General features: G+C 49.6%; 1 protein-coding gene across 1 annotated transcript; it reads right to left on the bottom strand.

The window, feature by feature from the left end:
• Nucleotides 1–11,776: 11,776 nt before the first annotated feature.
• On the bottom strand, nt 11,777–21,593 carry Natd1 (N-acetyltransferase domain containing 1). Its single transcript, XM_051180486.1, has 3 exons — nt 21,320–21,593; nt 15,463–15,581; nt 11,777–14,764 (listed from the first exon to the last, which is right to left on the bottom strand). The coding sequence occupies exons 1-3, from the start codon at nt 21,414–21,416 to the stop codon at nt 14,648–14,650; spliced, it is 333 nt and encodes a 110-aa protein (XP_051036443.1). The 5' UTR covers nt 21,417–21,593; the 3' UTR covers nt 11,777–14,647.
• Between the last annotated feature and the right edge of the window lie 226 nt (nt 21,594–21,819).

Below are 21,819 nucleotides of genomic sequence, written 5' to 3'. Positions count from 1 at the left end.
TCTACCTAGCCCCACAGACTTCCTAATAGCAGCGTGGCTACACTCAGCCACATGGACCCTTGGGTACCAGCTGACCTAGGTAACTAATCTTGGGGCTATAAGTTCAGAAAGCTCATGGCCCTCAGCATTTAAGATGAGCACAGGGGGAGTCCTGGTTAGTTTTTGTCAATTTGACAAAAGCTAGAGCCATTTGAGAAGAGGAACTTCAGTTGAGAAAATGTCCCCACTAGATTAGCCTGTGATCTATTTCCTTGACTAATGGTTGATGTAGACTGGCCCAGGTCACTGTGTGCAATGGCACTCTTGGGCTGGTGGTCCTGGATTGTATAAGAAAGCACTTAGGAGACAGAGGCAGGCAGATCTCTGTTTGTAAGTTTGAGGCCAGTTGCCTGGTCTTCAGTGTGAGTTCCAGGATACCAGGGCTACACAGAGAAACCCTGTCTAGAAAAACCAAGCCAAAAAAAGAAAAAGAAAAGAAAAAAAAAGGAAGAAAGAAAGAAAGAAAGAAAGAAAGAAAGAAAGAAAGAAAGAAAGAAAAAGGCCAAGCAATCCAAGAGGAGCAAGCCAGTAGGCAGTGTCCCTGCATGGTTTCTGTTTGAGTTCTGGCCCCAAATTTCCTCGGTGATGGTCTGCGACCCAGGATATGTAAGCAAAAGTAAACCCTTTCCTTCCTGTCAGGTTCAAAAGAAACTGTGGACAAATGACTAACTGTGGTGCCTACTAGCACACCCAAGAGCATCTCTCAGCATCTTAAGTATCTGTTACAGCTCTTCTCACCACGCCCCTACCTTCTCCTGGTCTCCATTGCTTCCTTTCTCTTCTCATCCTCTCTCACTCTCCCCAGCCCCTACCCCCGCCCCTTTCACGGCCCAGTTCAGTCTGCTGGTCATGTTGAGTCCACTACTTTTTCTCCCTGCTTTGGAATCTTCCAAATGCCTCTGGCTGTACTCTCCCTGACAGCTACAATAAAACCCTTCTCCTCAATCATACCTTGGGGGCGGTTATGTCCTCATTTCATTCACTTCCCAAGTTCATTTTGGTTATGGTGTTTTGTCACAGCAGGAGAAACCCTAAGACGAAAGGTGTGTGTGCTGTGGGCTTCAGCCTCAGATATGTGGTGAACTTGCAGTGGCCGGAAGACACATGCACCATCACTGTTGAGAAATTAGCTGGATGTGAGCCTCATCATAGTGTTAGTGGCATTATTTCCCAGGGTTAGGAATTGAACCCAGGGCCTCACACTCACTAGGTAAGCCCCCTATTTTTGAGCCCAGGCCCCTTGCTGCTGGGTCAGAGTGGGCTCCATTTGACCACTAGTCTATACTTATTTGTAAGGAAAAGTCAGGCCACCCAAGTAGCACAGCTGTACCACAGGCTGTTGATACAGAAACCAACTTTACAGAGAGCCAAGGCAGTGTCCAAGTCCTACCCCTGATGGCTCCTCCCTTCTCTCTGGGTCTAGGCATTTTGTGGCTGATGGGGAGGTGGGACTGTGGTCTGTGGCTAAACCCTGCACCCTGTGGCTTTACTGGTTGTTCTGTAGAAGGCAGGCACTTCCAGTCACGGAAGGCTAGTACTCTGGGCTTACTCTGCTGAAGAGTGTCAGCTTCAAGACAGAGGGTTATTCACAGCTCACAGGTATCTAATTCGCTTTTCTGTCCTCCATGGGGTGCTAGTACTCACACACATACACATACATGCACATATAGGTAAGTAATAAATATTTTTTAAATGGAGAAAGGCAGGGAGGAGAAGATGGTTTGATTGGTAAAGTGCTTGACAAATAAACATAAAGACCAGATTTTGGATTCCCAGCATCCACATAAAAAGCCAAGTAAAAGCCAGGCATGGTGTGGTGGCACACATCTTTAATCCCAGCTCTCATGAGGCAGAGACAAGCAGATCTTTACGGGTTCTAGGCCAGCCTGCTCTACAGAAAGAATTCCAGGTTAGCCCACGCTACATAGTGAGACTGTGTTTCAAAAGCAAAAAAAAAAAAAAAAAAAAAAAAAAAAAAAAAGCCAATGAAACAGTGTGCCTATAACCTCAGTATTGGGAGGCAGAGATAGGGTCCCTGGGAACTGATGGCCAGTCTAAACAAATCAGTACATCTAGGTTCAGTGAGAGACCTTGTTACAAAACACTGGGTAGAGAGCAATTTGAGAAAGAAATATGATTTCATCTCTGGTCTCTGTACACACATGTACACATATGAATGCACACCTCTAGACACTTGCACTCACACAGATGTACATATATGGGCATGAAAAAACCCATCCCCCCACAAAGATGAAACTGAAATTAAAATTTAAAAATGTAAGAAAAGTGATCACAAAATGAATAAAGTACTTAAAGGTGTGGTTGCAGCCTTCTCAAAGAGCAGCTGCACCCATGTCCTAAATGGACCAAGGTAAGAACTCTGACGATCCTGGGCTTGGGGCTTTGTTCTTAGAAGGATTGCACAAGTAGGCAGGCAACCCTACTTTAAAGACACGACTGTAAGTTGACTCTGGCAGGAGAACAGACTAAAGAAAGCCACATCAAAGCTAATACAGAGAAGAAGCCGTGCCAGAGAAAGGCTAGACGGCCCTCCTCACCTGCCCTTCATGTAACAGAGGAGACTGGAGAAGCTGGAGAAGCAGATTCTGTGTAAATAACTTATAAAGGGTCCTGGCCTCAGGGCCAGCGCTTTGGGGACATCTGTAACCATGTGTTGTTGGTACAATCCTTGGTTCTCAGACACAAGAATCTGGAATGGAATTCAGTGCCCTCCAAACTCAGATCCATGTCTGTAACAAAACTCAAATGTGAGATACTAGTTTAAAAAAAGACAATAATATAGGTCTCTGTTAAAATTACATGGAGCAAGCTTACCTGTATGCTGCATGTAACTGCTTGTTGGAATTGTTGGAATTGCATCTCCTGTAATTACCATTATGAAAAAGGAATAATTTGGAAACATAAAGATATACACAAAGATATTTTAAAATAATATTTAATTAATTAAGTTTATGTGTATGGGGTATTTTTTTTTTAGCTTTTAATTATTTATTTAATTTTGTTTTTGAGACAGGGTTTCTTTGTGTGTAGCCTTGGCAATCCTGAAACTAGCTCTGTAGACCAGACTATTTTCACATTCACAGAGATCCATCTGCTTCTGCCTCCTGAGTGTTTGGACTAAAGATGTGAGCCACACCACCCAACAGTGTATGCATATTTTACCTGTATATAAGTGCATGCACCACTTGCATGCCTGGTGCTGGGGGGGGGCACCAGAAGAGGGCATGGGATTCTTTGGGTGTAGTTGCAGGTGGCTGTGAGCTGACATCTCGGTTCTGGGAACCAAAACAGGTCCTCTGTAACAATACCTGGTGCTCTTAACCACCTACCCATCCCTCTAGGCCCAAGATATTTTGTTGTTGTTGTTTGTTTGCTTGCTTGCTTGTTTTTTTGGTGTTTCGAGACAGGGTTTTTCTGTGTAGCCTTGGAGCCTCTCCTGGCACTCACTCTGTAGACCAGAGATCCGGGAGTTGCCTCTGCCTCCCAAGTGCTGGAATTAAAGGCTTGTGCTACTACTCCCAGCTATTGCTCTCTCTCTTAAATATTTAGTTATTATTTGTATGTGTGTATAGGTGTTTTGCCTGATTGCATGTCTGTGTATCAGTGCATTCCTGGTGCCCTTGGAGGCCAGAAGAGGAGTTACTGGAGTTACCAATGGTTATTAGGTGCCATGTGGGTTCTGAGAACAGAACCTGGATCCTATGCAACAGCAATAAGTTCTCTAAACTGCTGAGTCATCTCTCCAACACCCATACCACTCGTTTGTGACACAGTGTCTCACTATGTAGTCATGGTTGGCCTAGAGCTTCCTATGTAGACTGTGGTCTTGAACTCATAGAGATCTCCCTACCTCTACCTGCAGAGTGCTGGGATTAAAGGCATGATATCACTTAATGTCTTATTTGTTTTTTGAGACAGGGTTCCTCTGTGTAACCACTCTGGTTGTCCTGGAACTTTGCTTTGTAGACCAGGTTGGTCTTGAACTCACAAAGATCTGCCTGCCTCTGCCTCCCAAGTGCTGGGATTAAAGGCAGGAGCCACCACTGCCCAGCTTAAGCCACTGGTTTGTTTGTTTGTTTATTTATTTATTTATTGTTTTATTGTTTTATTTTGCCTTCATGCGTGTCTAACACCATGAGTACACAGAGACCAGAAGAGGGCATCAGATCCCCTGGAACTGGAGTTTCAGACACTTGTGAGCCAACACGTGGATGCAGGGATGGAACCTCTGGAGGAAGAGCCAGTTCTCTGAGCTGCTGAGCCATCATCACTCCACTCCTCCAATCATTACATCAATTTTTTTCCAGACAAGGTCTCACTGTAAAACTCTTGATTTTTAGGCCAGGTGGTGGCAGCACACACCTTTAATCCCATTGCTCAGAGGAGGCAGAGGCAGGCAGATATCTGAGTTTGAAGCCACCCTGGTCTACAAGAGCTAGTTCCAGGATAGCTTGGGCTACACTGAGAAACCCAGTATAAAAAAAAAAAAAAAAAAAAACCAGAAAGGAAAAAAAAATTGTATTTTCTGTGTTTGCTGCTAAATGTAAAAGGGAAAAGGAAGCCAGGCTTTTAGTCCCTGCACTCAACACTTGGAAGTGGATCTGTGAACTGAGGCCAGCCTGGTCTTCAGGGTGAGTTCCAGGTCAGCTAGGACTACATAGAGAAAACCTGTCCCAAAAAATGGAGAAGGGGAAGAGAGAGCGGAAGAGGAAGAGGAAAAGGAGACTACCAAGGACACCACCACCATCCATCACCACCCCCACCAATACACACACACTTGGACTAGGCAACACTGGCCTCTTCAATGTGGCCATTTTCCTGCCATCTGAGTGTCCCTAAAGTCAGGGTGACTAATTCCTTCCAGGTGGCTTTGAGACCTACCCAACCTGGACAGTCACAATCAGTCAATCCAGTGTAGAGTGTAAAGACATATACAAAGTGGCTGGGCTTCCAATCCCTCATGAAAGGAAATCTCCCCGAGTTTACATTTACTCATTTTGGCTTTGAAAGTGATATAAGTAACTTCAGAATTAATGAAGGGGGGATGAGAGTCTCACAAGGAGAAAGGCTGGTGGAGGACTGGAAAGAGGCCAACAGAACTCCTCTCCAGGCTGTTAGCTTCAGTTAGCAACTGAAGGAAGGGTGAGTGTGTCCCGTAGCAGATGGGAAAAGCAACAGCAGCACATTCTTCTGGGACGCAGAGAGGTGGGAGCAGCAGAGAACACCTATCGAGAGAGCACAGGGGCAGGGTGCCAGAGAGATGGCTCAGTGCTTAGAGCACTTACTTCTCTTCCTGAGGCCCTGAGTTCTATTCCCAGCACCCACACCAGGTAGCTCACAACTGTCTGTAACCCTAGCTTGGGGGTGGGGGTGGATCTCACACCTTGGACCTCTATAGGCACTTGCATTCATGTGCATATACACACACACATACACATGACTAAAATAATAAAGACATCTTTAAAGAGAGAGAGAGAGAGAGAGAGAGAGAGCATAGCAATGCCCATGGTATGAGTTTCTTGTACCCAGAGAGTACTGCTTAGGGCAACTTCTTCAGATTTTATCTCAAGTAAGGCTGGTCTTTTTCCACGTACTATTACATTTCAGTCAGGAACAAGATAAGGAACTCTACCTTTTGTTTGTTTGTTTTATGAACAGGATTTCTCTGTGTGGCCCTGTCTGTCCTGGAATTGACTTTGTAGATTAGGCTGGCCTTGAACTCACAGAGATCTGCCTGCCTCTACCTCCCCAGTGCAGGGACCACCGCCTGGTCATCACACCAAGCTTTTTAAATAATTATTTTTAATTGTGTGTTTCTATCTGTGTGTGGGCATGTTCACATTAGTACAGCTTCTGCAGGAGGCAGAGCAGATGCCTATAACTGGAGTTATAGGTGCTTGTGAGCCACCCGATGTGGATTCTGGGAATTGAATTTGGGTTCTCTGGAATAATAGTGTGTGCTCTTAACCACTGAGCGATTGCAGTTTTTAAAAGGTGGGTTCTAGGTGAAAGGTTTTGGTTTGAGATTCAGAGAGAACACTGGGATGGGCTGTCCATTTGGGTAAGAGGTTTATTAAGAGTTATTAACGCCATGGACAGATGGATGGGCAGAAGCATGGCAGGGACTCTGAGGCATGTTCAAACCCACGAGGCAGAGCATATGGGGCGTCCCTTCTTACAGGTCTCAGAGGAAGAGGAAGGTTCCACACCATGTGGTTGATGAGTAGGCCACGGCACAAGTCTGCAGTCAGGCTGTACCTGATTCTGGGGGCAGGAATCTGATTCTCAGGGGAGAACTGTGCTCCAAGGATGGGGGAGGAGGTGTGCTGCCATTGGTGGGCTGCTGATCTACTGGGGTCAGGAGCCTTAGCCTGTAAGAGTCCTCCAAGATATAAGAATGGCACCTGACATCCTCCTGCGTCTGTTAAAGGGCCCCAGACAGGATTTTGGTAGAGGTTTGATATTTCCTTCACAGTGACTCAGAGACAGGCTGCTCCAGGTGGGTGTGGCTTAAGTAGCCTCTAGCTCCTGAGGACAGGAACACAGGTCCTGATGCTTATGTAGCCTGCATCTCCCCCACCTACCTACCCCTTCCCTACCCCCCGAGACAGGGTTTCTCTGTGTTACAGCCCTAGCTGTCCTGGAGCTACCTCTGTAGACTAGATTGACTTTGAACTCACAGACACCCGCCTGCCTCTGCTGAGTGCTGGGATTAAAGGCATGCACCACCACACCTGGATGTAACCTTCATCTTACTCACTGACCCACTGCCTAGTCCCATAAAGAACTTTCTAAAACCTCAAGCAGATCTTGTTTTCCCTGCTCAAAAATCCTTGGTGCACTCTTGCACTAGGGTTGAAATTCAAGGCAATCAGTGCAACCCTTGCTCTCGCCTTTCTGGGCATCAGCTGTTCTGTTCTTGGAATCATGACAGCGTTCTCTGTCTCTGGGCCTTTGCACGGTCTCTTCTACCTCTGGGCAGTGTTCCCTTTCTAGATCACCTCATGTTTTCCCTTCCTACATCCCATCCTGTGTTCTCTAGTAAAATCCAAACTCTTTCCCCCAACCTAAAGAAAGGGTGGAGCATGGATGCAATGCTCACCATTAAGTTCATATGAGGAGAAAGGGAGGGCATACAATAGTTGAGTGACACAACCCCAAGAGCACTTTCCAAGGCCCCTTCCCTGTCCCTTCCTGGTGGACCTGGATCCACCTTCCAGGGCGATGCTCCCCCATTCAGTTTTCCTCAGGTTCAAATCTGCTGTGAGCACACAGGTTTTGGAGTTCCTCTGTAGACAGTTTGGGACTTGAGGCTTGCTTCGCAGCCACTGGCTCCCTGGAGTCCTTAGTAAAAAAGTCCCCTCAGGAATTTGGTAAGTTTTCTTTGCAGCAAGTTCTGCTTGTGACCACACCTTTCCTAATATGGACTGTAGGGGCTTTATTGCTTTACTTCCTGTCTCTCTCCCATAGTTCTGTCTCTTGTCTCAATGTGCTATACTGAGAGAGTGGCTGTGGTGTGCATTTGATCCCCACTGGGGTTGGGGTGGGTGGGAGGCATCTGTCCACAGCTCCTGGGAACTGTTCCACTGCCTTTGCAGCGGGGAATCCTTTGCAGTCTTGAGTGTTTGTTGAAGTTTGCTAAGGTTGGACGGAATATGGAGTCTCTCCCAAAGGCTCTGGTTTAAAGATATGGTCCCCAGTCCACAGTGCTCTTGGGAGGTGGTAGGACCTTTAAGTGGTCGACCTTAGTGGAAGTTAGGTTACTGATGCTGTGACACTGAAAGCAATACTGGGATTCCAACCCTTCCATGTTGTTATTTCCTGGCCTTGAAATAAGTGTTAGCATGCTCTCTGCCACTGCCATCCAGGATCCCAGCAGAGGCCTAAAAGCAATGAGACGGTTTTGGATTTCTAAAACCATGGGCTAAAAACAGGCCATCACTTACAAGTTAATTATCTCAGTAGAAATTGAACACGGAGGCTGTTAGTAGTTCACTTTTTAAACTTTGGTAGGCCAAGTATCCCCTATCCTTTCTTGTTTACACTGTAACTTGCATGAGCCACACTCCCACTCACCCTTCCACCTGTCATTTACCCACCTGTCCATCTATCCATCCTTTTGTCCATTTATCTATCTGCCCATTCCCTCATACACCCATTCACCCTTCTGCTCACCAACCCAACTGTTCTCCATCTGTCCATCTACCTTCCCATCTATCCATCCATCCATTCATCCATCTGTCCAGCCATCTATCCATCGCTCCATCCAACAGATACTTTGCGCATTCTGTATTTGCTGGGCATTGAGCTAGATGCTGTGATGTCTCAGAAAGAGAAAGAGAAGCAAGCTCTGAGTTGTGTAGTGTTGGCCTGCAACCAAAGCACCTTGGAGGCTGAGGCAGGAGGGTCAGGAATTAAAAGGCCCCAACAACAATGCAATTTTGAAGTCAAAAAAAATTTTTTTGTAAGATTCTGTCACAAAGCTGGGTGGTGATGGCACATAACATTAATCCCAGCACTCAGGAGGTAGAAGCAGGTTGATCTCTGTGAGTTCGAGGTCAGCCTGGTCTAAAGAGTAAGTTCCAGAACAGTCAAGGCTGTTACACAGAGAAACCCTGTCTTGAACCCCCCCAAGAAAAGATTCTGTCACAAAATAATATGAAACAAAACAAAAGGAAAACAAAGCACAGAAGAATACAGGCTCTCATTGCTAGGGGTGGGGCTTGCATCCTAGCAAAAAGAGACAATGGATTGGATGACAAAGAATACAAAAGAAATATATTGTATAAGAAATTAAGGCTTGGGAAAAACAGCAGGGTCAGGAGAGGAGGCTGTAGCAATTTAAATGAGGGTGGAAGGATGGAAAGAAAGTCTCATTGAGAAGGAAGCAGTTGGGTACAGGCCTGAAAGTGTGGAGAGAACTAAGACCATACATGGCTCTCTCTACACCTCGGGCAGAGGAAACAATATGAACAGAGATGCCCCCCCCCCAAGTCAGAATAGGTTGTTTCTGGGAAACTGAGATGAAACAGTAATGGCAGAGGTCAGAGACCGTGGAAGGCCTCTAGGATACATAGGCACGTTACATATGTGCCGGCACAAACCATCTTTTAAGCTGCACACTGCCCCCCACCCACCCCAGGCGCCTTTTAGACAGGTTCACAGTCCTCCTACCCCCACCCTGCACTTTTTAGACAGGTTCTCATTATGGCTGTCATTGTCAAACTCAAGAGATACACCTGTCTCTGCCTCCTGAGTGCTGGGACCAGGCTCATGTCCTTTCTTTAAGAAAACCATCTCAGACAGGAGCTGTGCAGTCTCTCTACAGTTTCAGTGTGTGTACCTTCTCAGGACTTCCCCCAGGTGCTTAGCAGATCCCAGGGAGTCTCATCTGTCCTGGTTACCTGGTACTCACTGGTGCTGCCTGGTGGGCAACCTTGAACCTCAGAGGCACAGCTCCCTGTAAGCAGTGAAGGATCCCCATGGCCTGCAGGAGGCTGATATGTGGTTATGGGTTGAATTTGAAATGTCTCGGGGTCTTGCTTTGAACACTTGGAACCCTGTTGGTAGCACCATTTTCGCAGGTTATGGGCGTGACTTGGCTGGGGGAAGTCGGGCACTGGGAGTGGGGTCTCTGAAGTCAAGGGAGCACATGAAGGCAGTAAACATGCAGTTGGTGGGGGATTGGGCAGGTGAGGTTTGCTAAATTCCTGAATTAAGAGAAGGGCATGGGATCCCCGAGTGTTCAGGTGGTGAAGAGGCTCTGTGACATCCCCACTGCTATGAGCTTCTCCATGACATCACACTGCCATGAGTGTTGTCATGGCTTCCTCACCATGGTGGGCTGACTCCTATGAAACTGAGTCAAAGGAAACCTTTCTTCTGTTGCTTCTGAAAGACATTTTGGTAATACTGACAAAAGAAGCTGATAAACATGTGATGGCCTGCTGTCCTGAGTTTATCCTACTTTCCATATGTGGCAGATAAAAACACTGAAACTCCACTGTCAAAGAGGAGCTCAAGTTGGAGGCCAACAGGGTGAGATCCCATTTCCTGGGTGCAGGAGGCTCCTTCCTCCTCTCCTCAGACCCACAGCATGCCTGGCTGGGATTCCCTCACCACATTTCCCTCCCTCTCTCCAGGAACAAATCTTCCAGGCTCTTGGTCAGGCCTTGTGGATCCCATCCCTTTAATCCATACATTTATTGAGTCTCATCAGTCGGATCTCCATCTAACTCCATGCTTCCTGGTACAGGTGGGCTCTCTGACCCCTGAGATAAAGTGCTCCAAACAAAAAAGCTGTGACTTTGGTAGTGCTGGGTTTGCACTGACAGGTACTGCTGATCCTCCTCTTGGGACCTGTCTTTGAGGCCCATTATTCTCCGGTTTTCTGTTAAGGGGGGGGGGGAGAATGCTGGGGATGGGATCAGGAGCCTTATTTACGAATGCTGAGTAAATGTTCCACTCATTAGGCTTTGCAGTATCAGTAGACTGGCATTACTGCCCATCTTGTTCCCCTGCTTAACCTGATTGTTTGGGCTGCCAGTTCTCTGCACACCAGAAGGGGCTGCTGGCCTGTAACCCACTCTTGCCAGAGCCTTAGCCAGTAAATTTTCAATCAGTTCCTGTTGGTGGGGCAAGGAGGCAAAAGGAGTCTCCTTTCTCTGAGGGTGTTTTTCTTGTGGGGACAAGAGTGGCATATTTTCTGGAATTTTTTAGCAGGGAGAACCCTTGGCAACTGTGTGATTACTGTGCTGCAGGACTCTATTCCTCCAGTCTCAGTGTACCAACCCGAGTAGTTCTGAGATTTTTTTCTTTTCATTTATTTATTTTTGTTTTTTGAGACAGTTTCTCTGTGTAGCCTTGGAGTCTGTCCTGGAACTTGCTCTGTAGACCAGGCTGGCCTCAAACTCAGAGGCCCACCTGCATCTGCGAGTACCACCAAGCCTGGACTCCATTTATTTATTTATTTTGGTTTTTTTGAGACTAGGTTTCTCTGTATTGCTTTAGAACATGTCCTGGAAATAGCTCTGTAGAGCAGGCTGGCCTGGAACTCAAGAGATCTGCCTATCTCTGCTGGGATTAAAGGTGTGTGCCAGCACCACCTAGCTGAGAATTTAAAAAATTTTTAAGTTCTCTGCCCTAAATCCTACACCAATTCATTTTCCTGTGCTGGCTGACACATTGCTGGTAGTGGGATTGACTTCCTAGAAACAGTTGCCTGAAGCTGTGAACATGGATTGCTGATCTGTCGCCACCAAATTGTAACTCTGGAACCATTCCATTGCTGGGAGAATGGACCCCTGAAAACTCACTCACATGTGGTCCAACATGTACCAGAAAGACTATGCACTGATACTCAATCCCCAATAGTGGTGAAAGGTGGACCTTTAAGAGGTTTCTGGGTCACGAGGGCTCAGCCCTTAGGCATGGGTGGTTACTGCACTGTTACTGTAAAGGGTATCTGGACACAATCTTGCTTTTCTGCTGCCTGCCACAAGTAAGCCAGGTGTGACCCTTGACCTTGGATGCTCTAGCTCAGTGAATCCTTGAACCACACAGGATCACCTGCTTTGAAAGCAAAGCCTCAAAGACCCAATGGCCTTAGAGCCTTTCGGGTGGCCTGGGGTATAGTGACTGAGGGCAGTATTAAAGAGTGATGGGAAGACCACCATTGTTTGTCCTAAGGCATTGAAAGAGAACCAGAGAGCAACTCTGACAACCAGAAAAGCATCTTTAATATCTTGAAGCCATAGGACACAGATGAAACCCCCAAGTGTGATCTTGGAGGTTGCAGTTACAAGTTCAACCCATAGCCAGGAAAGATTTTGTGTATGAAATGTAGGGCATTGAGTGGAACTAGGACCCTGAGTAAAAGGACTTGCGGGAGGTTTCGAACCACCCCAAGTCCTGATCTGAGGAACGATAGGTGAGTGGCCTGGTGCTCCAGGGGAGTGTTCCCGTTCTCAAGCCAGACTTCATGATGTTGGCCATGTACCTTATAATTCAAGACAGAGCCCTATCTCGGTCCTTCAAAGAAATAAGGGAATTGCTAAAAATTTTATCTATGTATTACTGATGTCATTTGTCTCCCAAAGAAGACATCTGACCACAATATACAAGCTGGGAACCATCTAGAGGGCAGGGGCTAGACTAGTTTTGGATCCTGGGCTGTCTAGCTATGTGGGTTGCAGGCTGGTGACTCCCTCAATCTGACCCTGTCCCTTCATCTGTAGAACAGGCCCAATAATTGATGTCGCCTGGGATTTCCATGAGAATTAAAATGGGGGTAAAACCACAAGGGCTGCAACTGCTGTGCCTCTTACTTGAGCCCTGGTGGGTTAGGTCCCATCTAAGAGGGGCTGACACAAGCAGATTCCCTGTGTTCTTGTTTTGGGAAACTTGCACTGCTCCTGTGTTTACCAATGTTGGGCCAGGAAGCCCCAAATGACCAACTTCAGGGAAATGAGCAGCTCATGTGTCAGAGACTAGTGTGGTACCATGACTTCTAGGAATCCCTGTAAAGCTGTTGCCCAGGCAACAGAGAAGTAGGTATTCAGATAGCAAAGTTATCCAGACCTGATGCTAATTACCACTATTGTGCTAGGAGACCTCAGTCAGGCCATGGCAGCCTTCAGAGCTTAGACTCCCCTGAAGTAGGGCTGTCCCACTATGCAGGTAGTGCCGAGGAAGGACCAAGAAATAGGCTGGACACCAGGGAGGACCACCTCCTACATAACCTACCTCCCTTAATTCCTTCACTCTGGGGCTCCCTGACCTCACTGTGCCTCAGTCTTTTACCAGCTACCAAAAGGATCATGCAATGTGTTCAAAAGTCAGAAAAATGATGGGGATACAGGTCCCAAGACCAGCCTTGGCCCAGACACCACCGGTGGCAGGTTCAGAGTAGGAAAGGCACATGAGTTACTGCCTGTGTAGACTGGGCAAGGAAGGGAAACCCCAGAGTGAGATCTGACCACAGCACAGACCTACTGAAGGACCATGAAGCCTAGAGTGACCAGTGCCTAGCCATGGGCTCCTTAAGTGAGCCAGGACGTGGGGGTGGGGTGGGGAGTCAGATGGGGTAGCACCAGAGTGGCCCAGTTGGGCAGTATTGGCTAAGAGGAAGAGGCAGAGATATGGTTATTGCTACATCGTAGGGCTGGGAAGCCTCCGGGGCCTGGGCAGTGGGACTTTAAGGCTTCCAAGGCAGTGAGAATGCTCAGGCCACGCTGCAGAGACTTGAAACAAGCCCACCAAGGAAGCCCAGCCACTCTACTTGGGTCCACATGATTCCGGACCCTCATTCAAGTACTGTGTTGTAGACGCACTGCCACCACCGCTGGCAGAATACTGTCAGCAATGTCTCCCTAGAAGCCCAGGGTTTCCCTGGACCCTGAAAAGAGTCCCTGGCTGACAGAGAAGGGCTGGGGAGGTATGCTGGGTTATCCTGGAATTCTAGGAGTCTGGAAATGGAACATCAAGAACAGGGTAAGAGCCAGGAGCGCAGGAGGTAGGGAGATGCTGAGGGTGGGAACCATATGGATCCATGCCCATGACTGCACTGGTGAGTGAGGCTCAGGGATTCTGAGCTTAAGGATTCCCGGCCAGGATGCATGGCCTCCTTTCAGTACTCCTGCTGAGTGGGAACATGTCTGGAGTGCCCTAAGCAGCAGTGGGGAGATGACTAGAAGCCAGGCGCACAAGAGAGGATACAAAATGGATTTTGTGTGCCACCTCCCCACCCATCTCCAAGGTGATCCCCAAGAAAGGCCTGCCAGTGCAATTGGAAGGCCAGAGAGGCCCAGGGATACTGCACTGCTCAGTAGACCAACACTATCCTCTGAACAGACTCCAGCAGGTGGACCCATGGGAAGGCAGACCTGCAGACCAGGACCTTGTTTCCTTGTAGGACTCAACACGAGAAGCCAAAAAGTGTGGGTAGCCAAGAAGAGGAAGACATTCACTGTCATCTGCCCTGTGTCTGTGCTCATGTGTTGGTGTGCATGCCCACAGATGGGCCTGGGCTAGAGCTGTGTCCACTGCTCTCACATACCAGGAACAGTTGTCCTCTGTAGCCACTCCACTGCCTGTGCTAGGGCACAGAAGTCTGAGAAAGACAAAGGGTTAGCATGGCAGTGGCTAAGGCTTGGCACCCCCACCTTGGGAAGCTGGCACATAGGGTTCCTGTTGTTCTTCTTGGCTCCAGGAACACCCTCCTCATTTGCAGGAAGGACACAGCTCCAGGAGGTGGTGGCAGGGACTCCTTTTGCTGATCTGAGCACGGACCCAGCGCCTGGGCTCGATGGGATGTGCAGCTGGTGGAAGGGAGACCTCAGCAAAGCCAGAGGGTCTCTGTGGGAGCGGAGTCTTGGTCACTTGGTCTGCCCTTCATCCCACTCTGGATATCCACACATCCTCAGCTGGCAGCTGGTCCCCAGAATCCTGGATGAGGGCTGCAGACGAGTGTCCTTGCAAAAATAACTCTGAGCCTGTCCACATGGGAACAGGTTCCTGAGAGCACATGAGCTGGCCGAGGCCCACGTGGAAAGCCCACAGGGTGCACCCCTGCACACAGTGGCTTGGGTCATGGCTGAAGGCGCTCCAGGTACTGTGGCAGGGGGTTCTCCTTGACGTACTTTTGGATGTACCAGCAGGTGAGGTGGGCCTTTAGGTCTTCCTCCACCACGAAGTCCAGGGCAGCCTGGGTTAGCAGAGGGAGAACAGCTGTTAGAACTGCAGCTTACTTGGGCACTGTGGCCCACTGCAGTCCCCTAGGTAGTCATCAGCTCTGTTACTTCCCCAGGGTCCCCATGTGGCTACCCCCCACTTCGCCTAGGTCAGCGTCTCAAATTCCTTTCCTGGTAACTGGGTTAACTCACATACCAGCTTGTGGCCAGGTCTTGTATGTAAGGGCACGGAGGCCCAGGAAGACCCACAGGGAGGGGAAAGAGGACTCTAACGTAGGAGAGCCAGAAGCTGGGAAACCTTAGAAGCACAGGGTGGGGGTTGCACCCAAAAGTCAGTTTCTTTCACCTGTGCTTTGTCCTCAGGCAGCCTGGGATTTTGAAGTGCTTGGGAAAGGCAGGTGGAGGACCTGGGCATGAGCCCACTGACTTGGACACTCATTCACTTCACATCATCAGGGTCTACTAAATAAGTACTGGGTGCCAAGTCCTAGTCCCAAGGCAGAGTCAGATCGTGGGGACCCCATACTCGGAATAGTGGCCATCTGCCACAGAAGGCCCAGGAGCTGATAAGTGGTGTGCAAAGCTCTCCCACTGCCAACTGCCAACTCTTGGCCAGGTGGGCCTGTGAAGCTGTGGTCTAGAGTTAGCCACCAGTCCATCTTCCCTGCAACGGGAAGGTGACAGTTGTGTCCTGGTCTGCTGCTCACCGTACCTTGGCCAGGTGCTTGGCAATACCACGGCCACGGTAAGCATCTGGAACCTCCGTGTGCTGCAGGTCTACGATCCGCTTGCCCACATACTCATAGAGCAGGACAGCCCGGTCATGACATCCTGGAACAGGGGATAGAAATAGGTGAGGTGCGGACTCCAGGGGTTCTCAGATCTTGGTTGTTTCTGGCAATTCCAGGTGTAATGGAGCAATTCTAGTCTCTGGAGTCAGACTACTGGGTGCTACAAGAGCTAAATTTTAAATAATTCCTATGCCTCCGTTTCCATATCCCCAGAATAGGGGCATGATGGCATTCCTCAGAGGGTTGTGTGTAGGGTTCAATGGGGCATTCTCTGCTACAGGCTCAATGTGGTACCAATAACACTCAACCACTCACAAGCCCTTGTTACTGTCATTCCAGGGACACCAACCCTGTGTTCTCAGCTGCCCCCACCCCCAAGGTCCAGCACAGGACACAACAGAGTCCAACAAACCCATGACTTCAGTGGAGGAGGATACAGGAGGCACTATCAGTCAGAACACAGAACACAAGTCCTGCCCATCCCCCAGCCAAAACTCAAGTAGAATCAGAGTCCACAATGAACCAACATGAGGCACAGGAAGCAGGAACAAATGGTTACCCACCCTCCCAGCCCTGCCAGGACAAGAGTTCACCAGTCTACCAAAAACCCTGCTGGCAAATGTTCCCAGGGAAGTTGCTCCAATCACAATTTGTAGCTCTGACTGCCTATCCACTCATCCACCCATCCAGCCAATGATATTGAGTCACAAACACTTTTCAGGTGCTGGACATAAGGAAAGGATAAAGGGGAGGAAAGATAAAGTAGAGAAGTATGTATGTGTAACATATCAGTAGACAGGGAATGGGCGTGAGATACGATGGCTCGGGGAGAGGCATCAGCAGGAACAGCTGTGCAAAGGCTCTGAGGCAGGACGGAGCCTTTATGAGGGACAGTGAGAATGCTGGTGTGACTAGCTAGAGTGCACCAAGGGAGTGGGAAGTGACGGGCAGGTCCCACAGTCTTCTTGGCCATCCTGACCTAGGTCTGCAGCAGACGGATGGAAGGTAACTCCAGGTTCCACAGAATTCCCTGGCTGCTGTGTGACAATAATCTAGGGAAGAAGGGTCCAATGCAGCAGCTGTCTCAGTCCTGGTGGGCACAGGAAGCCAGACTGTTTCGGCGGTGTCCACTTTGGAGGACCTGCTGGCAGCTGGTGTGTGCTCAATGAGAAAAGAAGCCAAAGGCAAACCCAACGTTTTTTAATTTGAAGGATGGGCTGAGTATGAAAGAAATGCTTTAGCTGGCACTGGGGAGAGGTAGAGACATTATGGCTCTCAGGACAAAGCCTGTCAGCTGGGAAGGGTGCAGTTAAGGGAAGAGCAAAGGAAGAACAAGTGGGCAGGACAGACCCTGAGGCTGGAGCGTGGGGTGAAGGGAGCCTTGGCTGATCCAGAAACTACTAGCACTGGCCTTGAATGTGCTACTTTCTAAAAGTAAATTGTCCTTCATGTATTCCAAACTAGCTGCATTTTGCATATTCACACTTTCATGTGCCTGTGTCCCCTACCTGTACCAGGTGTCACTAGGGAAATGACAGGCACAGTGGAGAATCACATCCCACACACACTCCAGGTACCTTCGAGGGCTCTGTCCTCGGGTGTCCTCACAAGTCTCCCCCAAGTCTCAGGAGGGGATTATGATTCACCTCATTTCCAGAGCTAAACTCCTGAGACCCAAGTTACACGATCACACAGGGGATGAAGGCAGAGTGTAATCCAGGAACCTGCTCCCCAAGCTATGCTCTCTCCCTCTTTTCTTCTGAGACAGGGCCTCACCGTACCAAGCTGGCCTAGAACCCACAGTATTGAAATTATGAACATGCATCACCCCAGCCAGCCTCAAGTACTTTGTATCATAGAACTATGCCTTCTTTCCACCTCCAGACCTAGGATGCCCTCTCCCTTCTCAGCAGGTCCCCAATGGCCATAGCCTTCCCCTGCACTGAAACCCTCCCTCCTTATGTTTGATTTGTTCTGGGGCTGTGCTCATTCCCTGGCCAAGGCACAGCTGTAACCAACACAGCTACTCCCTGCAGCTGCAAGACCTGGCATCTAGATCTGGGTCTGTACCTGTTGGGGTCAATGAAGCTCATTAGAGATGGGAGTGCAGAGGGAAGCTGTTGTGGGACTAAACTGGTTCCTGAGAAACCGGCCTATCTGTCCTGACCTCCCAGTTGCCCCTAAGTCACTGACTGCCCATTATGTTCCAGCTGTGTTTGGAGTGCTAGGTGGGAGGCAGTGAACAAAACCGACACTCCTTCACATTTTAGTAGGGGAGACACAAATGATAGGATTCTCAGGAGATGGGCACAGAGAGCAGAGAACAGGGAGGGGGTAGGTGTGGAGGCTATTGTTTGTTATAAAGAGGATAAATGGCTCTTGTGCAAAAGGCCTGAAGGACACAGAGCCCTTTGGTGTGACAAGTCCTCATGATGCTCAGAATGACAAGGAAGCTGGAGTGGCTGGCCTGAGTGCATCGGGGCAGACAGTGTAGGGAGCCAGGTGATGGGATCCTATGGCTCCCAGAAGTCTTGGGGGACAGGGACAGAGCTCTTGCAAACTTGCCAGTGTCTTCAGTTTCTTCCTGCTCTCATGGAGCCTACTTAGCTTATGGCCAACCCAGGGATTTCGCAGTGATTCTCTGCCTAGGCCTTTGGTGTCTGGTGGTCAAGACACACCACCTTGTCCCTATAACCCACAGGAAATATGACAAAAACTAGCTTCTTCCTACCAGACACACTGAGACTAGAGTGGCATATGGCAGCCCCAAGGCCTAGCCCTGTGCCATTGCAGGATCCCCAGAGAACAGCCAAGTCCTCAGCAGGTGTCTGCTTAGACCTGCAGAAGTACACAGGCTTGCTTTCAGATATGCCAGCAGGCTCCAGCCACACCCTAACTGCAGCCCCTCCCTACAGTAGCCAGTAAGTGTTTGGTTAGCTGCTTGCTGATCTTCCCACTTGCCACATCTATATACCCAGGGCCTCCCAGGTGGGCACCGCCTTCTCATTCCAGGTGTTCCCTCATTAGAGGCTTCTCCTGACTGCCTACCATCATGGGACAGAATGCTCATGTGGCACTGTCAGCTCTAACAACCCCCAACACGCATGCAATGGATGAGTGGTCCTACCACCTGGATTAGTGGTGACACAGTCTCAGTCTAGGCTAGGTTCTGAGTGACCCAGACCTCAGACAGGCATGCTAGGGACAGTGCTGGTCATCCAGGAAATGGAGGAACCAGCTAGGCTAAGTTCTAGTCTGTCTTCCTACTTGCAAAGTAAGGGGTAGAGAGATTCTGGGAGGGATCTGAGGGAGCCTTTTTGCAACAAGTAGCTGTACCAGAGGCTGGAGAGCTGGCTCAGCAGTTAAGAGGGCCTTTACAGAGGACCCTCGATTCCTAGCACCCATGACTGGCAGCTCACACCTGCCTGTAACTCCAGCAGTGGCATCTGACACCCTCTCTTGATTTCTACAGGCACTGGAATACACATCACATGTACACACACAATAAAAAAAAATATTTAAAACCTGATTGGCTGACCCTGGCTTAGGTAAGAAAGAGAAGGTAAGGAAGGGGTTGGAGGCAGGGGCTTTATCTGACTTCTTCCAATCTTTAGATAACCCTCACTAAGCAACCTCAGGTTCTGGACTAGCTGTCCACCAGCCTTGTGCCTTGGTCTCCCACCTATGAAAACAGTGGCCCCTCACCCAGCATTTCAGAACTTCAATTTGGGGGTCATATGTACTTGAGTTCTAGTCTCCTCTCCCACTCCTTATCAGCAAGCTCTTCCATGTTTCCGGTCATATCAGCTCAGGACTTAATTTCTTCCCACCCCTGCTCACACTGCTTGGACCAGTGTAGTTGCCAGCTCCCTGCTCTATCATACCCCACAGTATGTTCCCCACCAGCCCAGCCTTACAGTTCCTGGTCCATGTCATCTGTCCTCTTTCCAGGACATTTTCAGGAATCCACAATGCTCAGGATCAAAGTCAAATTCATACAAGGTATCATTTCCAGGTCCTATACTATCTGTCCCGTGTGAGCTTAGTCTCATCCGATCGCCCATGCTCCTCTATCCATGCACTGCTCCTGGCTGCTCTGAATACACAACGGGTACTGTCGTGCCTTTGCTCTCAACCGTTTCTTTCTCATGGTACCCTATTCAGTGCCTTCTTGCCTCATTCAGGTCTTTACTTAAAAGCCACTTTCTTGGAACCTGATGCTAAAGGGCAGCCCTGCCCCAATGTAGCCTTCCTTCTGCCCAGGGTCACTTCTCCCAAGGGCCTTTGTTCTATAAAGATTATGTAATTTAATTTGAGACCCATCTCCCCCTCAGGCTGTCAGTCTCCAAGCACTGGGCATCTTGAAGAACACTGATAAACAGTAGGTACGCAGTAAATACTAGTGGAATGAATCCTAGCTGTCCAGGGGGAGCTGCCCACCTCTAGCCATCCTGTCTCCCTAGAGCACCATTTGTGGTTAGTGAGTGACAGGGCAGCAGGTTCCAGAGGGGGTAAGTTTAAAGCTATACCTGCTCACAGGCAGCACGGTGTGCTGTCCTTTTGACTGGACCCATCTGGAAGAGAAAGGGAAAAAAAGAAGCCCAATGGTTCCCCGACTTTCTCTTTGTGGATCTAATGGGCCTCCAGAGTCACCCAGAGAATCATAGCCTCCCTGGAACTACTTCAGATCAGAGGTTCTGAAAAACCTCAGATAACGCCTCTCAAGTGACTAGGGCCAAGTGTCACTGTCAGCTGAGCCACCACCAGCATCACGACAGGACTTGTTTCTCTAAGGAAAGAGCATGGCATAGGGGCAGCTGGGCCCAGATTTGAATATGACTCTGGTCTTGTTAAGGCTGGGCAAGTCACTTCCTGAACCCAGCCTCAGTTTACTCATGTGTAATGTGGGGCAGCAGAATGTCACAACACAGGAAGTGACAGCTGCCTCCACTGTAGTTAGGTGGCACAAATGGGAGACCAGGCCTCTTCTGCTTGTGACCAAGTGCTTGTCACAGAAGGTTGTCTCAGGAAGTCGGGAGAGGCTGCTCAGTACCTTCGCTGCTGTACAACTTACTGGCCGACCTCACACAAGTGCGTCCCTTCAAAACTGGTGCAGTGGTCTCTAAGTCAGGTCACGGACATGCCCTGGGGGCCCAGCTGGGAGAGGTGGGCTACAAAGAACTCAAGGTCCCATATTTCACAATCATTTCCAGCCCCTAGGATCAACGGGAGTGGTGTCGGTCGGCCAGAAGATGAGGCCTTGACCTAGCTCTCTGGTATGAAAAGTAGCCATTTACCTATGTTTATCAGCACTTGCTGTGCACCGCATGTGTCATTCTGAACCTTCACTGCCACTGTATCTCATCCTCACGGCCAGCTAAAGCGGTGTTCACTATAGCTATCCCCACCGCAGATTCCGGGAGACCGAGGCACACATCGACTGCAGAAGTTGGCTAAAATCTCAGAGCAACCTGCCCGCCTCCACCTCCAAGCCACAAGTTCCCTGGGTTATGCCCCAGGCCCGCGCAGGCTCCTTTAGGACTGCAGGAAGCAACTAAACACCCGGGGGGGGGTGGCAGGCCATCAGCGACCTGCTCTCCGGGATCCAGGGTGGCAGCCTTCGGTCCGCGATGCCGGGAAACGGCAGCGCTAGCAGGTGCGGGCTGCTCCGGCGATGCCTGTCGGGGGTTCGGGAGCCCTCCCGCCCCGGTATCCGTCCGCCCGCAGGTCCCGCCCCGTCCCGCCCGCGCGCGCGCGCAAACAAAGGCAGCGCGGTACCGTTGAGGCGCACGGAGAACTGGCGGCGTTGGCGGTCGTGTTCCACTCGGATGGGGCCGCTCTGCTCCAGCGCACTCGGCGGGGCCGCGTGTGCCATCGCGCGCGCCGAGGCTGGGGACCGCGGGCCGCAGCGAACTGACTCTCGGGCGGCGCGGGCCGGAGAAGGGGGCGGGGCCGGAAATCAGCTGTGAGTCACGTGCCCCGAGCGCACGGTCTGTTTGGATACATTCCTGGCGTCTCTTAAAGAGGCCGCGCGGCGCGTTTCTATCGCTGCCCCAACAAATGATGTGTTGGTCCCTCAAGGGTGTCGATTGTCCTCGCGTTTGGCCCAGATGCATCTCTAGATCACACACGGACCCATCTGAAAAACACGTAACGACCTGTGGGGCAATTCTGATCCTCCCCAAGACAGTCATCGAATAGTAGGCACTGGCCTCAACTGGCAAGCCTGAGGCATAGATAACTCCGTTTTACATCAAAAGGCAACCTAATCTCAGCTG

The sequence above is a fragment of the Phodopus roborovskii genome, unplaced genomic scaffold, assembly GCF_943737965.1.
Source record: "Phodopus roborovskii unplaced genomic scaffold, PHOROB, whole genome shotgun sequence".
NCBI classification, from domain to species: Eukaryota; Metazoa; Chordata; class Mammalia; order Rodentia; family Cricetidae; genus Phodopus; species Phodopus roborovskii.
Note: the sequence above shows the minus strand (reverse complement) of the source record. Positions and strands in the feature narration are given on the sequence as shown.

Excerpts from the sequence above, each read along its gene's own strand:
- Natd1 (XM_051180486.1), bottom strand. The coding sequence starts at position 21,416 with ATGGCACACGCGGCCCCGCCGAGTGCGCTGGAGCAGAGCGGCCCCATC. Across the intron at positions 15,582-21,319 it reads GTTCTCCGTGCGCCTCAACG|GATGTCATGACCGGGCTGTC; the intron begins GTACCGCGCTGC and ends CCCCTGTTCCAG. Across the intron at positions 14,765-15,462 it reads TTGCCAAGCACCTGGCCAAG|GCTGCCCTGGACTTCGTGGT; the intron begins GTACGGTGAGCA and ends CTGCTAACCCAG.